Here is a 15,913-nt window from a genome sequence, read left to right as displayed (position 1 = left end):
ATACACAGCACATCTCAAAGTCAAGGTTGTTTCAAATCCATCCATTCATTATCTACCACTTCATCCAGGGCCACATATAGAGACAAACAACCATTCTCTCTCACACCTACGGTCAATTTAGAGCAGGGCTCTCAAACTCGCGGCCCCCCTAGTCCATGTTCTGTGGCCCTTCACTTAATTTAAAATTACATTGAAAACTGGCCAGAACTGCCCAAAAGTGAAGAATATTTCTATACATTCAACATTTAATTATGAGCTTGTCTCGTGTATTGTCTACATTGATTTAATTTGATTTATGTCTGTCTTTGCTATTTACAGATTCATTTTGCATCACAATTATGGTTTTACTTTGAAATGGTGTACAGTATCATCAACATTATGTTTTATTGCAACACCATGATATTGTTTTCATTTTTAATTACTTAAAAACCTTTGGACTTGTGTCACTTATTTTTAGGATTATTAGGTCTTATGTTTCTATATTTTATTTATCTGTGATGTACAGCACTTTGTTTCAGCTGTTACGCTTTATAAATAAAGTTGGATTGGATTGGACTTGAGTGACCCCTGGCACTCTCTTGACCAAACTAGAAGTTCACTGGCCCCCAGCTCATTTTGAGTTTGAGGCCCCTGATTTAGAGCAATGTCCAATTTACCAAATCCTCATATTGTATGTTTTTGGACTGTGGGAGGACGAAAAAACACACACACATCAGGAGAACATGCAAATTCCACAACAAAGCTTTTTCAACTTAGTCAACAATAATAATAGACAATATTACTCTGATCTATACTGCCCAGCCACTTTATAAGGTACACATGCTGTGTCATAGACCAATCAGCCATGATGAGAATATCAAAATCAGCTGTTTCAATATTGTGAGTGATGACTGCATATTTACACAACAGCCACTGGAAGGTGACACTGGAATCCAGACAGATACTTAAATAATAAGGGAAATACAGGAAAAATACTTATGTAAAATACTGATGTATAATCCTGCTATAAGATGTCACAGTACACTTCACCTCGTCGTCAATGACTGACAGTCACACAGCTCAGACCAGTGGATGCATGTCAATAATGATCTTTAATGTCAATATATACAGAACTTGAAAGAAAAATAGAATCTTAAAAATCAAATGAAATAAATACAATATCATACAATTTCCACAATGTCTTTTTGAAGAGATATCCATGGAAATCTTTTTTTTTTTTTGTTAATTCAGCTCCTCTGGTTTGACGGGGTGCATCCCGTCCCCCTCCAGAGAAATCCCTACAGCTCCCCCACATGCTCTTCATCTTCATTAACTTCATCATATATATGTATATATATATTTATTTTGCAAACTAGAAGTTTCTGCTATTGTTACCACATTATTTCACCCATTAACTTTTGCCCATCTGCAGCTTATTTTACCTCATTTGATACACTGTTAGCATCACAAAGTAACATCAGAGTCAGACGGTGAGATTTAAGGGAAAAGAAATACAGGTTGTGTCCACGCATGCATTTATGTTTCCCAAGTGCTGGCAGACGATATTGATCCTGAGAGAACGCCTTAATCCGCCACAAGCAGAATCGTATATTTTCATTTTTAAGAGAGGGAACAGTCTTACAATGTCCCTCAGTCAATATCGTCATGCCAGCACTCTCACACATAAACCATAAGTTGACTTTGCAGAGAAGAAGTTAAAAGAGCAAAAGCAAACATGGGAAAAAGAGAGAACTGAGGAGGAGGAGGGTGACAAGAGTGCAGATGAAGAGCAGTGGGGGGAGGGCACAGTTTACCGAAGCAGCTTTGAATCAGCCAATCACAGTGAAGGAGAACATCAGCTGGTGCGTTTCTTCCCCATCTGAGGAAGAAAGAATGAAAGGCGAGGAGGGCAAGTGCATATGAAAGCTGTGGAAATAAATACAAGTCTGTCTCCCCAGCAGTAACAGATATGTGAGTTTCCCCTCTTCCTCTGCAGCTGACGTCTTCACGATGCAACCTCGTCCAGTGTGTGCGTGCATGTTGGGTGGGTGTGAGTGCATGTGGTGAGTGTGTCAAATAAATAGGTTAAAAAGGGGGAACAGTAGATCTGACTGGCCAGGACTTCGGTCTGAGGGGGCGCATCCGTGTTTCGAGTACGAGAGTCTGACTGAGAGTGAGGTCCAATATGGAGGGCGAGCGATGTGCATGTGTGTGTGTGTGTGTGTGTGTGTGTGTCTACATGTCTGTTGAGGTGAGTTTCTTCATGCTGCGTCTCTGTGCTAGACTGGACGCTGCCACAGGCTCCAGCACAGGCTGACTTGTCTTCTGGCTCAGTGCTGAATAGGTGGCCGCCATGGCTCCCTAAAAAAAAACATATCATCATCAACAGGTGGGTTTAACTTAACGATCATTTACTGGTTTAATCTTGTGCCTCTTTAACTGTGAACCTCCAAACATTAGTTTGCTGCTTGGTTTTCTAACTAAGCTCAGTGACAAACTCATCTTAATCCTCTAAAAAAAAACGACATTTACTAAGATCTGCACAACCTTAGCCTGCTGAGTTTACAGTAATCAGGGTAAAATATCATTCAGCCAGTACTTATATGGCCTACAGCTGCTCTAAATTTGAGTTTTCAAAGATTCTTTTAAAATGTTTCCTGAATATATGCTTCCACTCTTTGACCTTTCATTTTAAGTGTGTTTGTGTTAATTCATTTCAGTAAAGCACACTGAATGACATCTGTGCATTATACTGCCTTGCCATGCCTTTACTTTCTGTTGATTGATCAAATAAACTGATCAACAAATGGTTCCAGTTCTACTTTATTGTCCAATCCGATTCTGGGTGACTCATCTGTTGTTGCAACACTGATTTATGCTGGAACCACACATTTTTCAACAAGTGAGTGGGAGCATCGAAACACCATCACTGGGTAAAAAGGTTTTGTTTTTTTTAACAAGAGCAGATACAATTTAAAGAGAAAATCTCATGCCAGCAAAATTACAGACAACATCTAGAAGTGGTGAGTTTTTCAGTTGTATTTGACATAAAAACACATGAGTCATTTTCCCAGTCTGTCACCGTCATTCCTTTTTTAAAATTATACTTAATGTAAAATATGTGAAATGTTTAAGACTTTGTATATTTGTTGAGTTGAAGCCAACAAAGAAGTAACTGGTACACAAACAAATAACACTTCATGACAACAGTGGTATCCAGGGAGGAATTATAATTAACAATTTGCCAGGCCTTGAGTCACATGTAGGAGAGAGAAGAGCAAGAATAGATGAGTAAGAGTGACTCAACACTAAAAGTGGGTTTGAGGAGTAAAAAACAACAACAACATTTGCAAGACGTTTGCTATGAATACTGTTCCTGACGAGCTCTATCCTTTAATGCAGCTGATCCAGTTGCCTGTATCTCTTAAAGTGCTATGACCTGTTTAAATGTTTAAACAGGTCATGTTTAAAACAAATGTATCACTGCAGGAAATGTTTGTTTTGTCTTCTCGCAACACAAGAAAATCTACTGTATTTTCTGATGTGTAAACATTTTTCAATCAAAGTCTACAGTGAGTGACGGCTCATCTACTTCATTATAAACATCCATACAGAAATGTCTATGTGACGGTAGTATGGAAGATCTGATGTTATGTTGGTAAATAAGGAATTTTGAAATAACACTCTCAGTTAACTGCTACTCTTTGTTCCAGCCCTTACCTTAAATCAAAGTTAACACCAACTGTAAACTAAAGGAGCAAGGTCACACACACACACACACACACACACACACACACACACAGAAGCAGGTTCCTGTAAGAAAGGCTGGCCTTCATGACTGAGAGAAGTGTTTTGGAGTTTTGAGAGCAACTCTGTCTACAGCTGCTGCTCAGTGAGATTAAGAGAAGTCGACAGGTTGTACAAGCACTTGGTAATGATGCTGCCCAGACAACCTCGCTCTCCGTCTCTAGAGGAGGACAGAGAACAACTACCTGGAAGAACACTCCAGGAAATAATGCGGAGGCTGCAGCACTGCACGTATGAGTGCTTTTTTTTTCCTACAATAGCAGCCAACAGGAGGTAAAGGGAAAAACATCATTTTGATATGCTTCTTATTACTCTAAGTAAAAGTAAAGTAAAAAAAAAGCTTCTTAGAGCATCAAAGAAAACTGAGAGGCACTTTATTTTAAACTATTAAAATGCCTTTAGTGTAATGGCATGGTAATTTTACCTCAAGCCTTCATCAAAAAGTCAAAACAGATCTTGTAGAACAAGAAGCCTTCTGAAAGAGACTCACCTTGACGAGGTGCGGAGCGTCATGGCGTGTGAGCTGGAAGTGTGGGAGCGCGTCTCTGCAGGTGATCCAGGAATGCTTTAAAACCTGCTCTGCTGTGTATCGCTGGTGAGGGTCCACATGGAGCATATGGGACAGCAGGTCCTGGAACACACACAAACACAGTCAGGTTATTAAAAAACCTATACGACAAGTGGATTAAAGTACAATTTACAAAGGTCCAGATTGAGAAAATCTCAATGTAATCGCCTGGTGCATCATAATGTCTTATTAAGTGGTCTTAGGAATATATATATATATATATATATATATATATATATATATATATATATATATATATATATATATATATATATATATTTTATATTTTATTTATTTCTATATATATTTCTATATCTATCTATCTATCGATATATATATATACATACATACATACACATATACATACATACAATGTATATATATATATATATCTGTGTTATATATCTATGTTTAATCAACTAACTGAAATGCAATAATATTGTGGCAATATTTGGTTTTGTTTTAAAACCAAATATTAAGTACTAAATTATTGATGATATATTGGTTATAGGACCGATAAGAGATGGTATACAAGAAAGGAGCAGCATTTCAGTATATTTAATACAGGACTGACTTGTTTATTTTACACTGATAGATAATCTCATGAACTGTCTCAACCATTGAACACACAGATGAGTACGATGTTATCTTTGTTCAAGTATCTGATCATTTTTACCATACAAATCCAGTTTTTGTAGAACATTCTAAGAAACCTAACAAAGTGTATTACTGACATACAAGCAGAACAATAAATGAATTCACATTAGGCGCAACACCAGTGTGAGGTGATGGTGTCGGTGTATATGTACCTTTGAGCTGTCTGACACAGTATCCCAGTTGCCGCCTGTCAAGGAGAACTTTCCGGAACCTATTCGCAGCAGAATCTCCTCTGGTGTGTCATTTGGCCCATTAGCAAACGGTGTGTACCTGACATGGAGATATGAGGAGATGATAGAAAAACTGTCATTTTACATTCTGATTGACATATTTTTGGTTTAATTATCACTCTGTGGTACTAAAATACATCATGAAAACAACTGTGAAATCGCAGTGACAGAAGAGGAGGTGAAACGTGGGGCTCAAGTTTAATCCACTGCTCCAAAATGTAGTCAGTACATTTAATGTCCATAATATCACAAACAGCACAGTAAATAAGTGAAAGGAGCGCTGGTGTTTGACCCCGGTGTGGTGCTTTATCTTTGTTCCAAGACATTAAACTGACACTTTATCATTCCCACTCACATATAAGCCGAATTCCTCAGCAATTTCTCCAGAGTGTAGTCTTACCCTGCCAGCATTGTATACAGTAGAACTCCAAGACTCCATATATCACATGCTGCATCATAACCTTGACGCATTAGTACCTGGAGTCACACAAAGAAAGAAAAACACACCATTAGGGACTCCTATCTCTACTCACTTCCATTTCCTTTACCCTTTTTGCAGGATTTATAGTATTTGTCTGGTCTCACCTCTGGTGCCACAAAGTTGGCGGTGTAACAGGGGGTGAGGAGGAGGCCGTTGCCCCCCCGAAGCTGCTTGGCAAATCCAAAGTCACAGATCCTGATAGAGTCAGGATTCCCCGAGTCATCCATATACAGGATGTTACTGGGCTTCAGGTCTCGGTGTACCACCTGCGAAGAGGGAGACGAAAATAATGAGCAAAGATGTCTTTACATTTTATTTAGTCTTGTACGTGCACAGAAGTGTTTCCTAACCCCTTGGCAGTGGAGGTAGTCAACAGTCTTGGCGATGGTATAGAGCACAGCACTGGCCTCTCTCTCAGAGAAAAACTTCTGCCTGAGGATCTTATCCAGCAGCTCCCCTCCCTTCATCAGCTCCGTCACCACATACACATACTTGCCCTCATCATACACCTGACAAGACACACACCAACAGACTGTCAGTATGTTAACACACTGCTTCAAACGGTCTCGCAAAATTCATGTCAAAAAATGTCACCGACGTCTTTTAGAGTGATGATGTTGGGATGCTGTCCGTATCTCATTAGGATTTCAATCTCTTCAGAAGGGTCCCTCTTACTTTTGTCTATAATCTGCGACATACGGAAGAAAGACAAGAGCAGTTAGGGTCAGATGGAACATTAAATATTTCTACTGTGCAATTTAGAAACTTATGTCAGATATATAAATGCCAAGATCTTTGAACCAACACAGTTTGGTGTTGGGGCTGAAATATTAGTTCAGATGCTGAAGTTGTGCTGCCCTCTCCTGGTGTACTGGTATCACTCAACTCATTCACTTCATTTCTACAATACAAGGTTTACAATCTACTACTGCACATGAAAACACATTCTAGTGGTAGCTACATGTATGCAGACCCACAAAAACAAAGTCATTAAAGAGCATTGTGCATTTTCAAGTTTAATTTCAAATTGTGTGATGACAGTACTGGGAATTTAATCATTTCAATAAAAGAGAGAAAGTCGCCGCACATTCACAGCCTCAATGAAACTAGACCACACAATATTATTGTCTTTCACAATGGTCACCAGGTCAGATCATCAATTACAGTAGCACTGACTCTTGCCGTGTCTTGTTTGGGGGACTGGCAACACTAAAAGTACATGTACGATGCCAACTAATCATCATTCACAACACAATGTGTGAGTTCATAGGTCATCGCAGAGGAAGAAAAAAAGATTGTGGACCCGTTCCTGGGTAAGGTACTGTACTTGGGTGTCACTATTCCACCTAACAGTAGCATCACTCTTAGCCATGTTTATGTCTGTATGTTACACCGCGTCAGAGCACTGTGTGATCCTATTGGTCAACATCCAGGAGTATGCTGTACGACTGTCAGACTAGGCCGGACTACAGAAAAACTTCTAACATGCTAGACTTCTCGTCCTAGACGCCAAATCCCTGTTCTTCAATTATGTTGCACGACGCGTCCCTTTGTCGTTCATAATTGGGTCTGACACTGGAAATGTGTCGGTCCCGTCCACATCGCATGAAAATCAAGCTGAATTGTTGTCGTCTGATCCCGGCATAATATGCACTCATGTGCTAGTGATCGAGACGTTTGTGCTGCATTCATGTCTGTGTTCACATTTAAAGCTTAACAAAACAAAAGTGCCTGAACCCTAAACAAAAAATGACATGGTTAATTTCACGGCCTCGCTTATAAAAATGGCTTTAAAGAAATTGGGATATTTTGTTAATGTGCAGCATTTCAACCTTTAACTCTGCAATTATAAACATTTATAAAAAGGCTGTGACTGTGAGTAAGAGTGAAACACAATGTTGCTTAATGTGATTAGTGGCGCTTGGGAAAAACTAAATAACAACAAGCCAATCTTATTAAATGACGGATGTTTAGAAGTTGTTATTAAAGGTTTCAGTTTACACTGAATATTAACTACCTTCACAGCATAGTCCATGGCAGAGACTCGGTGTACACAGCGTTTACAAATAGAGTAAGAACCGACTCCTATGTCCTCCTGCAGCTCGTACAGATCAGAGAACTTGGTTGAGCCCCCATGCATCTGAAAACAAGATTCATTTATTTTTTACCGTCACATGTCATTATTTCACATCAATTACATATTTTCCAGGAAAGCATGTAGCGCCTGTGCCTGTCAATCCATTGTCTGTGACATCCTTATTCATGAATGATCACAACAACCCTTGGTTGGTCTATAAAAGGTCAACATGTGTTGTTAGTCAAAAGATCCAACAGCAGCTTTTTTAAATACATGTATTATATCATCATGGTAATGTTCTTATTCAACAAACAGTCTGTGCGTCTCAGTTTACTGCCAGTGTTGATTTTGACTCCCTATTCACATGATGAATAAGCACATAACATTGTTAAAGGTTTATTAACCGGTCACTATTATGTGTTTCCTTAAACTACTGACGCCAAATATTAACGCCTAATTAATTAATTGTACACGTACAGTAAAACAAATCTATTACAATAACGATGTTTTTCAATCACATTTACAAATATACCAACTACAGTGTCACCTTCCTGTGCTTATAGACATTTGTCATGGGTATCATGGTAAAAACAAATGGCAAAAACACACTTACATCCACTTGAATAAGTATTTAATTTGCAGTATGAGCATCAAGTGAGGTTCATATAAAAGATGAAGAGTACATTAATCCCCATGCTTATGCAAAGAAGACATAATATGCGTTTACCTGAACTATCGGGAGTATGCTGAGCAGTGGGGAGCTCTTGTTCTCATCCATAGGAGTTGGAGCAACAAAACTGAAGCCTTTGAAAAGTTGGTGGGCGTTAGCACTGGGTGGAATACCTGGGGAGTCTGAATATATAAAGCTAATTCATAATATGGACAGATGAAGAAACACCCACAAAAAAGTTTTCATGACTGCAGAAGTGGCTGAACAGCATATGAGCTGAACATGACGCAAGTCCACTGGTGTGGATTTACCTTTCGGTGTTTTAGCGGTGAACTCTGGGTCAAAGCAGAATGTGTCGTCTGGTTTTCCTGCTGCAGGTTTGAAAGGGGGCTGAAGTTCTCGTCTGTACAGTTTCTGAAGAAAACACAGGTACGTGCACACATGCAGAAAAAAAAACACACACACGTGATTTAGAAAGCGATCTCTACGTCAGGCTGTTTGGAGTGTGTGACCTTATGAGAACATGAAGCCAAGACCCAACAAAGATTAACCCAATCCAAGCCCTCTACAGCTTGGTCCAGCCAACAGCATCCTGCTGGCTCCTAAACACTCACACAGGGCTATTAGTGCACACACAGTGAGAACTGGCTCACTGCCCAGACACACACACACACAAACATAGCTGGCATGGCCAAGAATGATGGCCAGTAGTCACCATGCAAACCATTTGGTAGGTGTGAATCCTCAACAGAAGCTGAGAGAGTTACAAGTGTGTATGTGTAGCTCTGTGAGAAATTAGAGGGACGTGTGTATGCGTGTGTGCGCTCACATTCCAGTCGATTGTGGAAAAGAAAGCATGGCGCTTGATCTCCTCAACTCCATCGGGCCCTGCACCTACAAATGCAGATCACTCTCAAGCATCAACAGATTCACACATTTTTTTTTCCAGCATGTCCTTTACATGGAAGCCAAAATGTCAACAAGCATGAGGGCTAGCTGGCCTTTCTCTTATTCCAACAGACGTACACACTCACCTAGTCTGTTAGCAGGGTTACGTTTAAACAGCATCCTCAGTAAACTCTGGGCTTCCAAGCTTAGGAACTGTGGCATCCCCAATTTAGCTCTGCAGCAAGGGGAAAAAAATATGGATTAAAATAATCTCCATTTAATTAATTGCATTGTATTCAGCATTCAGTCCCACTTTAAGTGCCTTAATCATGCAGTACATAATGACTCACTTGAGAATCATGTTCATGGTCTCATTGCGGTCTTTGCCTTGGAATGGTAATGTCCCCGTTAGCATCTCAAACTGCACACGCACAATAAAGACAAGGAACAACAATTAGCATGTTTTCTAATCAGCTTGTATTATGAGTAGCTGTGTGAATTTTGCTTAAACTTGCGTGTACCATTAGTACTCCCAGAGACCACCAGTCTGCACTCTGTGTGTGTCCTCTCCTGTTGACCACCTCAGGGGCCATATACTCCACCGTACCACAGAAGGAATATGCCTTCTTATCAGCATCTACTGACTCTTTACTCAAGCCAAAGTCTGCACAACAGCAATGCAACAATTAACAGATCTGTCACAGCCACAACTAGTCATTTCACTTTGTACAATGACTAATACATGATGTGGTAGAAAGAAATATTATTAACTGGATAAGCTTATTACATTAATCTTAGGAATTAAAAAGCTGTTAAACTAACTGTGCTAGTTAGTCATTTATTTCTGAAAAACATACCTGTTAACTTTATGTGTCCAGCTTCATCAAGTAAGATGCTACAAAACAAAAACAGTTTCCACTGAGGTGAGCTTTAAATTATTCTTCACAAGCAAACAATAATACAATGAATAACAGCACACAGGTCATCTAAAGCCCAGGGTCAGATATGAAAACGTGAGTACGTTGTGGAGGTTTTTAAATGACCGCTTAGTAAACAACTCAATAGATCACACTGTATAGATCTGGTTGGAGACTGAGGACTCATTCAGATTACTTGAATGAATTGAAGTTATAAGCAAGTGTGACTTTCCGCTCAGCAACTTTAGTTCTGACTTCAACATTAAAGATACACTACACAGTAAATGAGTCATTATAGAAATTCTTTTCTGAGGTAATTTTCATTTGAAGACCTGCCATCTTACCGACATATTTCTTGACGTCATCTTGTAAAAGTTTTTTTTTTTTTATTTACATTTCATGCACATGTTACTACTATGTAAATTATCTTCTGTTAAGATTTTAAAGAATCATGCTTTTGGGTCTTTAGAAACTCCAAACATGACATAAGACTCATTTTAATCATTAATTATTACATGTGGGAATGGAGTACAGTAAATACAAATATCATCAAAAGGGATTTCTAAATTAAATAAAGTCAAAAATATTTAACGATGACAGGTTCTTATGTCAAGAGACACATGCTAAAAAATCTGTTGTTTGTGATAATCCAAAGCTAAATACAGTTGTTCTTTTTGTATTGGGGGATGATGCAGGTAGTTACTCTTTAATAAAAGTGTAAAAGGTCTGGAAAGAAGAAGGTAAATACTAAAATTCATACTTCTCTGGCTTGAGATCTCTGTAAACTATGCCCAAGGTGTGCAGGTGGTCAAGGGCCAGGGCCAGCTCTGCAAGGTAGAATTTCACATCTTCCTCTGTAAACATAACCTGATAAGAACTGGAGACATTTACTCTCTGAACTCGGACAAGGAGAGAAATTCAGCAACAAAGAAAAAAACTTCAGTGTTAATCTTCTGTAACCACAAAAAGAGAAAACAAGTGTAGTATTACTGTCACAGTGTCAACATTTCAAACAGAGAACAAGATTCAGCAAGCTGTGTATCTGACATTGCCAGCAGCCATTCCTTTGTTCCAAGACATGCTTTCAAGACATGGTTTGTTTAGAGAACAATCACATATTGTCTGAATTCCCTGATAGCCTCTGACTGACAAGCAACTGATGATTGAAAAATGAATACAGATCCCAACAGCACTTGAAATTCTGTGAGACAAACAGAAAGCTGGATGACTAATGCGCTCATAAAATAAATAGTTAAATGTGCACCTGTTCCAAGTGTGGCCATCATTTTTTTAGTGTTTAGAAACAACTTTGATGTATGTGTAATTTTATTGATTTTCAGAAATAGGTTCAAAACACTTGAGGTTATAAAAAGAATAATTAACACCTAGACAAGCTGTACTTTCCAAAGCCAAAGAATATAAACTATCAAAGAGAAAAAAGGCACACAGAAACTTAATAATGAGATGACAAGAGCACATCAGCTTACCTCTTTGGATAAGCGAGTGAATACATCCCCTCCCCTGAGAAAGTCCAGTATTAAATACAGTTTCCCTTCTGTCTGAAAGGCTGTGAGACACAACACAAATAAATTAGCCACATGCTAATGACATTATGGGTTTTGGTGGCCCATGTTAACACTGTAAGTCACTTAGCACAACAAAAGCCATGTTGACATGAATAACAGTAATACTGATATGGCTTTTTTTACAACCATGTAATAAACAATCATCAATGGTGTTTCCTATTGGAACATGAAGGTATGCACAAGGATCTAATCCTAAATCAGTTTAGCTGTCACTTACCGTAGTGCAATTTCACTATGAAGGGATGATTTACTTCCACTAAAATGTCTCTTTCCATCTTAGTGCGCACTCTGTCCCTGACTGGAGAGACAAAACAGGATTGGAGAGAAATTCAGTGCAGAGGACAGGAAATATTTGGCACAGAGATGATGAAAGTGGTCTCAGGTGTTTTGCTGCATTACCTTTCAAAGATGCCTTTTTTAGAACTTTCATTGCATATAACTGACCAGCATCTGGACCAATGATCTTCCTAACAAGAAATACCTGAGAGGTGGGCAGAGGAATTTAGAAAGACAAAGCATACATGAAATGTATACATGACATATTAGATTGGTCTGCTGCTTCTTTCATCACCTTGCCGAAAGAGCCCTGGCCAAGGACTTTGAGCAGTTCAAACTGAGCTGGATCAGCTTTCTCACAACCTTCTTTCACATGGTGGGTGATAGGAATCTCCTTATAAGTCCCTTCATCCTACACAGACAGTATCATTATGAGACAGCCATGCAAATCTACATATAGAAGTACCCTCATGCTGGTCATTACTTACAATCTGTGAGAAAGACTCTCCCTCTTCCATGGGCTCATCCATGATTTGATGTCCATTGACCTGCAGCCAAAGCCACAATTTTCATTAGAGGAGCCTGCAACAGTAAAGACTTCTACAAAAATCTTTCATCCTTGTTCTCGACTGAGCAGGACTGTGATTGCAAATGCTGCCCGCCCACATGTATGATGGAGGATTCAACAGATGAAATCGATGAGTCACATGAAATAACAGCGTGATTTTGCTTGTCCAACTGAAGCTGAATTTGTTGTCAAACATTATGGAGTCCATACTTTAAGCCCGTCCAGCTGTCAAGCACTCATCCTGTCTCTATAAACCTCTTCATTATTAGCATTCAAGCTTAATCCCCAGCCAGTGTAAAAACAACATGTCTGACTGGCTCTGGGTCACTGGTGTCTGCTCGGGCTGCAGCCATCATTCAACCTCCGGAGGACAAAGTGGGGTCTGGTTCTTTTAAGGCCTTCTTGCTGATAATGGTGGTAAGAAAATGTAAAAGACCACTAAAATGCTTGTCCACTGACCACTGATATGCTTCATTTATCAAGAGTTACTTTCAGAAGCCCGTTTTATGCCTCTCTTCTGTTTATTTCAATAGCCACACACTCTGATTATATTGCCAGAAGAGGAATGCCAGACATCTCAAATAAATCAAAGGAAAAACTGACCAATACACGATTATCCAGGTCTACATATTTCAATTCTGTGCTCAAGCTCTAGCAGCATGATGTATTCAGTCTAGTGTTTGTGTGTGTTAAATTCCATCAAGGCTCTGAAGAGGGGGATGAGTCATAGCACTACGCAAACCCACTCAGTGGGTGGAGCCACCAACATACACTCACGTACAGCCACAGAACAGAGGCCAACAAACCACCTTCCAGTGTATCAACGCTATAAAATAACATATATATAAAAAAAACACTCAATGATATGCATCTCAAAACATGTTTTATCATAAAGAAAGAACAGAAGCCTTGGAGCATCTATGAATTATTAGTATCCAGGCTAGCCAAAGCCAGGGCAGTGCTTGTGTCATAAATTCACACATACATTTTCATTCCCACCTGTGGTGTGGCTCATGCAGCGTGCAGTGCAGCCTACACACTCAACACAACCAGACCAGCCTTTTTCAGCCAGTTGAAAACATGTCTGACGCTTACAACCGACTGACGCTGACATACAAAGCTTTGGATAAATATTGTCTTAAATCTAAATCATATTGGATTCAGTAGCCAGCATCACCACTAGCCCAGTGTCAGCAGCTAAGCTTGGTGTTTACTTGTGTGCTTGTTTTATCTTGGCAGCTTCCAAAGGTTCAGGATTCAGTGAAAAGTGGATTTAAGTGCTTATTTGTAGCAACAAGTAAAAAAAAGGAAACAACAACCGTTTAAACAGTGATAGCTGAGAAAGGTTAGTTTAGTCAGCATTCATCCCACTCGCATACACTGAGGTCCTCTCACAGATTTATCGAAATATTAAAAGATCTTGTGACGCAATACTGGCCTCAAAAACGAGAGGAGGAAAGTTTCGATCAACAAAGTGTAGTTCAGGGCAGAAGTGTATGTTGCAACAGTTTACTGTTTGCTTTTCAACAGTTTTGGTGGACAGTCGGACAGTTTAAACTAAATGTGTGAAAGAAAGAATGGAGAGATTTGGGGGGGTTTGATTAATGCACATGAAAAAACAAATCAATTCACCACATTTTCCTCACATTGTTTTCATTTCTTATTCCAGTTACATGTATTATGATTTTTTTTGAAACTTTTCTTTCCTTCTAATGTATGCCCTGAAGAATTATCTTTAATTATTACATTTCTCCATCACAACTCATTTATTGTTTTTATTCATATGTCAAACTGGGGCCCACGCAAAACAAAACATGACCTTTCCACTGAAGTCTTCAAAAATGTTTCACTGGTATCAGTAACGATGGGAAGGTGGATCCTTTAGTCTTAAATGAATGTACTACTTTACAGTCAAAGAGTTTCATGTTGTTACATACGAGTCTGTCTGTATGTTAAGGTCATATAATTGAATAAGGCTGGTGGTGAATGTAATAAACTGACGACTGTGTGGATTATACGTTTTGAAAAATCCTATTTCAAGCAGTTTAAGTTAATAGTAGTTTACAGAGCTTTGTTATAGCTAATAACAACATCATTAGGTCGCTTGGGCTGCTGGCAATACAGCCCTTAGTTGTACAGACAAATGTACAAATGTAACTAAACTGGAGCAAATCTCTAAAAACTTGAGGCTATTGAAATGTTTATCACCGTACCGTAGACAAATAAAACGTCTTTACCAGCTATTTATTGACTAGACGTTGATGGTTGAACAAAACTAAGTTTGAAGGATGCAAGCTGTCAGCTAGCAAGCTAAACACATGCTAAAGCTACACACGCTAAGCTAGCTATGAAGGAAACTCCTCCTGAGAAGTGAAAATAACAACAAAAATCAAGAGGAGGTCATGTGTCATCGGATACAGCCCGTCCTCTGTTAGGGAACACTGACCGGTGGGGTTACAAGCCCAGGCAGGCTGCTATTGAACTAATATACCCGGACAGTGCAACAAAAATAAACACCTAACCAGCTGTTAGCATTAGCTACCGCGTTAGCATGCATCACGGTGCGCTGCGGGTCGTGACGCGAATTTAAGCTGTAGCCAGCCTTGCAGGGGAAAGCTAACTTAACGGGACAGCCGCACACGCGGAAAACTGTGTGAAGCAAATGGTTCTTCAGAAAAACGCGATAACCAACTCACCTCACTGCTAACGCTGTTTACCTCCATCTTGTGCCAGGAATCTTCTCCAAGTCTAAGGCATCGTAGTCCACCTAGACCCCCGCTCCACGTTGCATGGCTTCCCCTCCGTGGAAGTCCGGCAGCTCTGCTTTGATGACCAGATGCACGCTGCGTGGTTGCGGGATGGAATCAGGGATGGGATCGGTGCGGGGAATAGTTGATGCTGAATTGCTGATGACTGGACCATACGCTCGCCGAGAACACCGCTACCCTGCCATTGATGCGAATATGGCGGCTACCGTGGTACCTGGTCGTCAGTGAATGAGAGTTTATTGACGTATTAATGACGCAATTCAGTTAAGGATTTCCCCCGTCCAAACCAGAGCAGCGGATCACGGAGATAGCGAGGAGGACGTAGGGGCGCGGGGGCGCTTGATGCTGCGTGACATGCAGTGAGTGACATATACACGAGTGACGATGGCACGTTTTCTTATTAAGTTAAAAGTCTGTGTCTGTCTGCCGCTGTGACGGACT

The 15,913-nt window shown here is 39.8% G+C and overlaps 1 protein-coding gene across 1 annotated transcript; it reads right to left on the bottom strand.

Annotated features, from left to right (window-relative positions):
* Window positions 1-1,072: 1,072 nt before the first annotated feature.
* rps6kal (ribosomal protein S6 kinase a, like) lies at window positions 1,073-15,585 on the bottom strand. The gene is made up of 22 exons (XM_058650120.1): window positions 15,401-15,585; window positions 12,625-12,684; window positions 12,432-12,548; window positions 12,260-12,341; window positions 12,078-12,158; window positions 11,762-11,841; window positions 11,035-11,141; window positions 10,215-10,252; window positions 9,879-10,021; window positions 9,708-9,778; window positions 9,504-9,592; window positions 9,299-9,363; window positions 8,781-8,883; window positions 8,527-8,651; window positions 7,740-7,862; window positions 6,321-6,410; window positions 6,073-6,231; window positions 5,827-5,988; window positions 5,642-5,718; window positions 5,164-5,281; window positions 4,277-4,417; window positions 1,073-2,340 (listed from the first exon to the last, which is right to left on the bottom strand). Exons 1-22 carry the CDS (start codon window positions 15,425-15,427, stop codon window positions 2,215-2,217), a joined length of 2,184 nt encoding a protein of 727 aa, XP_058506103.1. The 5' UTR covers window positions 15,428-15,585; the 3' UTR covers window positions 1,073-2,214.
* Between the last annotated feature and the right edge of the window lie 328 nt (window positions 15,586-15,913).

Source organism: Solea solea, chromosome 14, assembly GCF_958295425.1.
Source record: "Solea solea chromosome 14, fSolSol10.1, whole genome shotgun sequence".
In the NCBI taxonomy this organism is placed as follows: Eukaryota; Metazoa; Chordata; class Actinopteri; order Pleuronectiformes; family Soleidae; genus Solea; species Solea solea.
The sequence above is the reverse complement of the archived record's forward strand: the minus strand, read 5'-3'. Positions and strand labels throughout refer to the sequence as shown.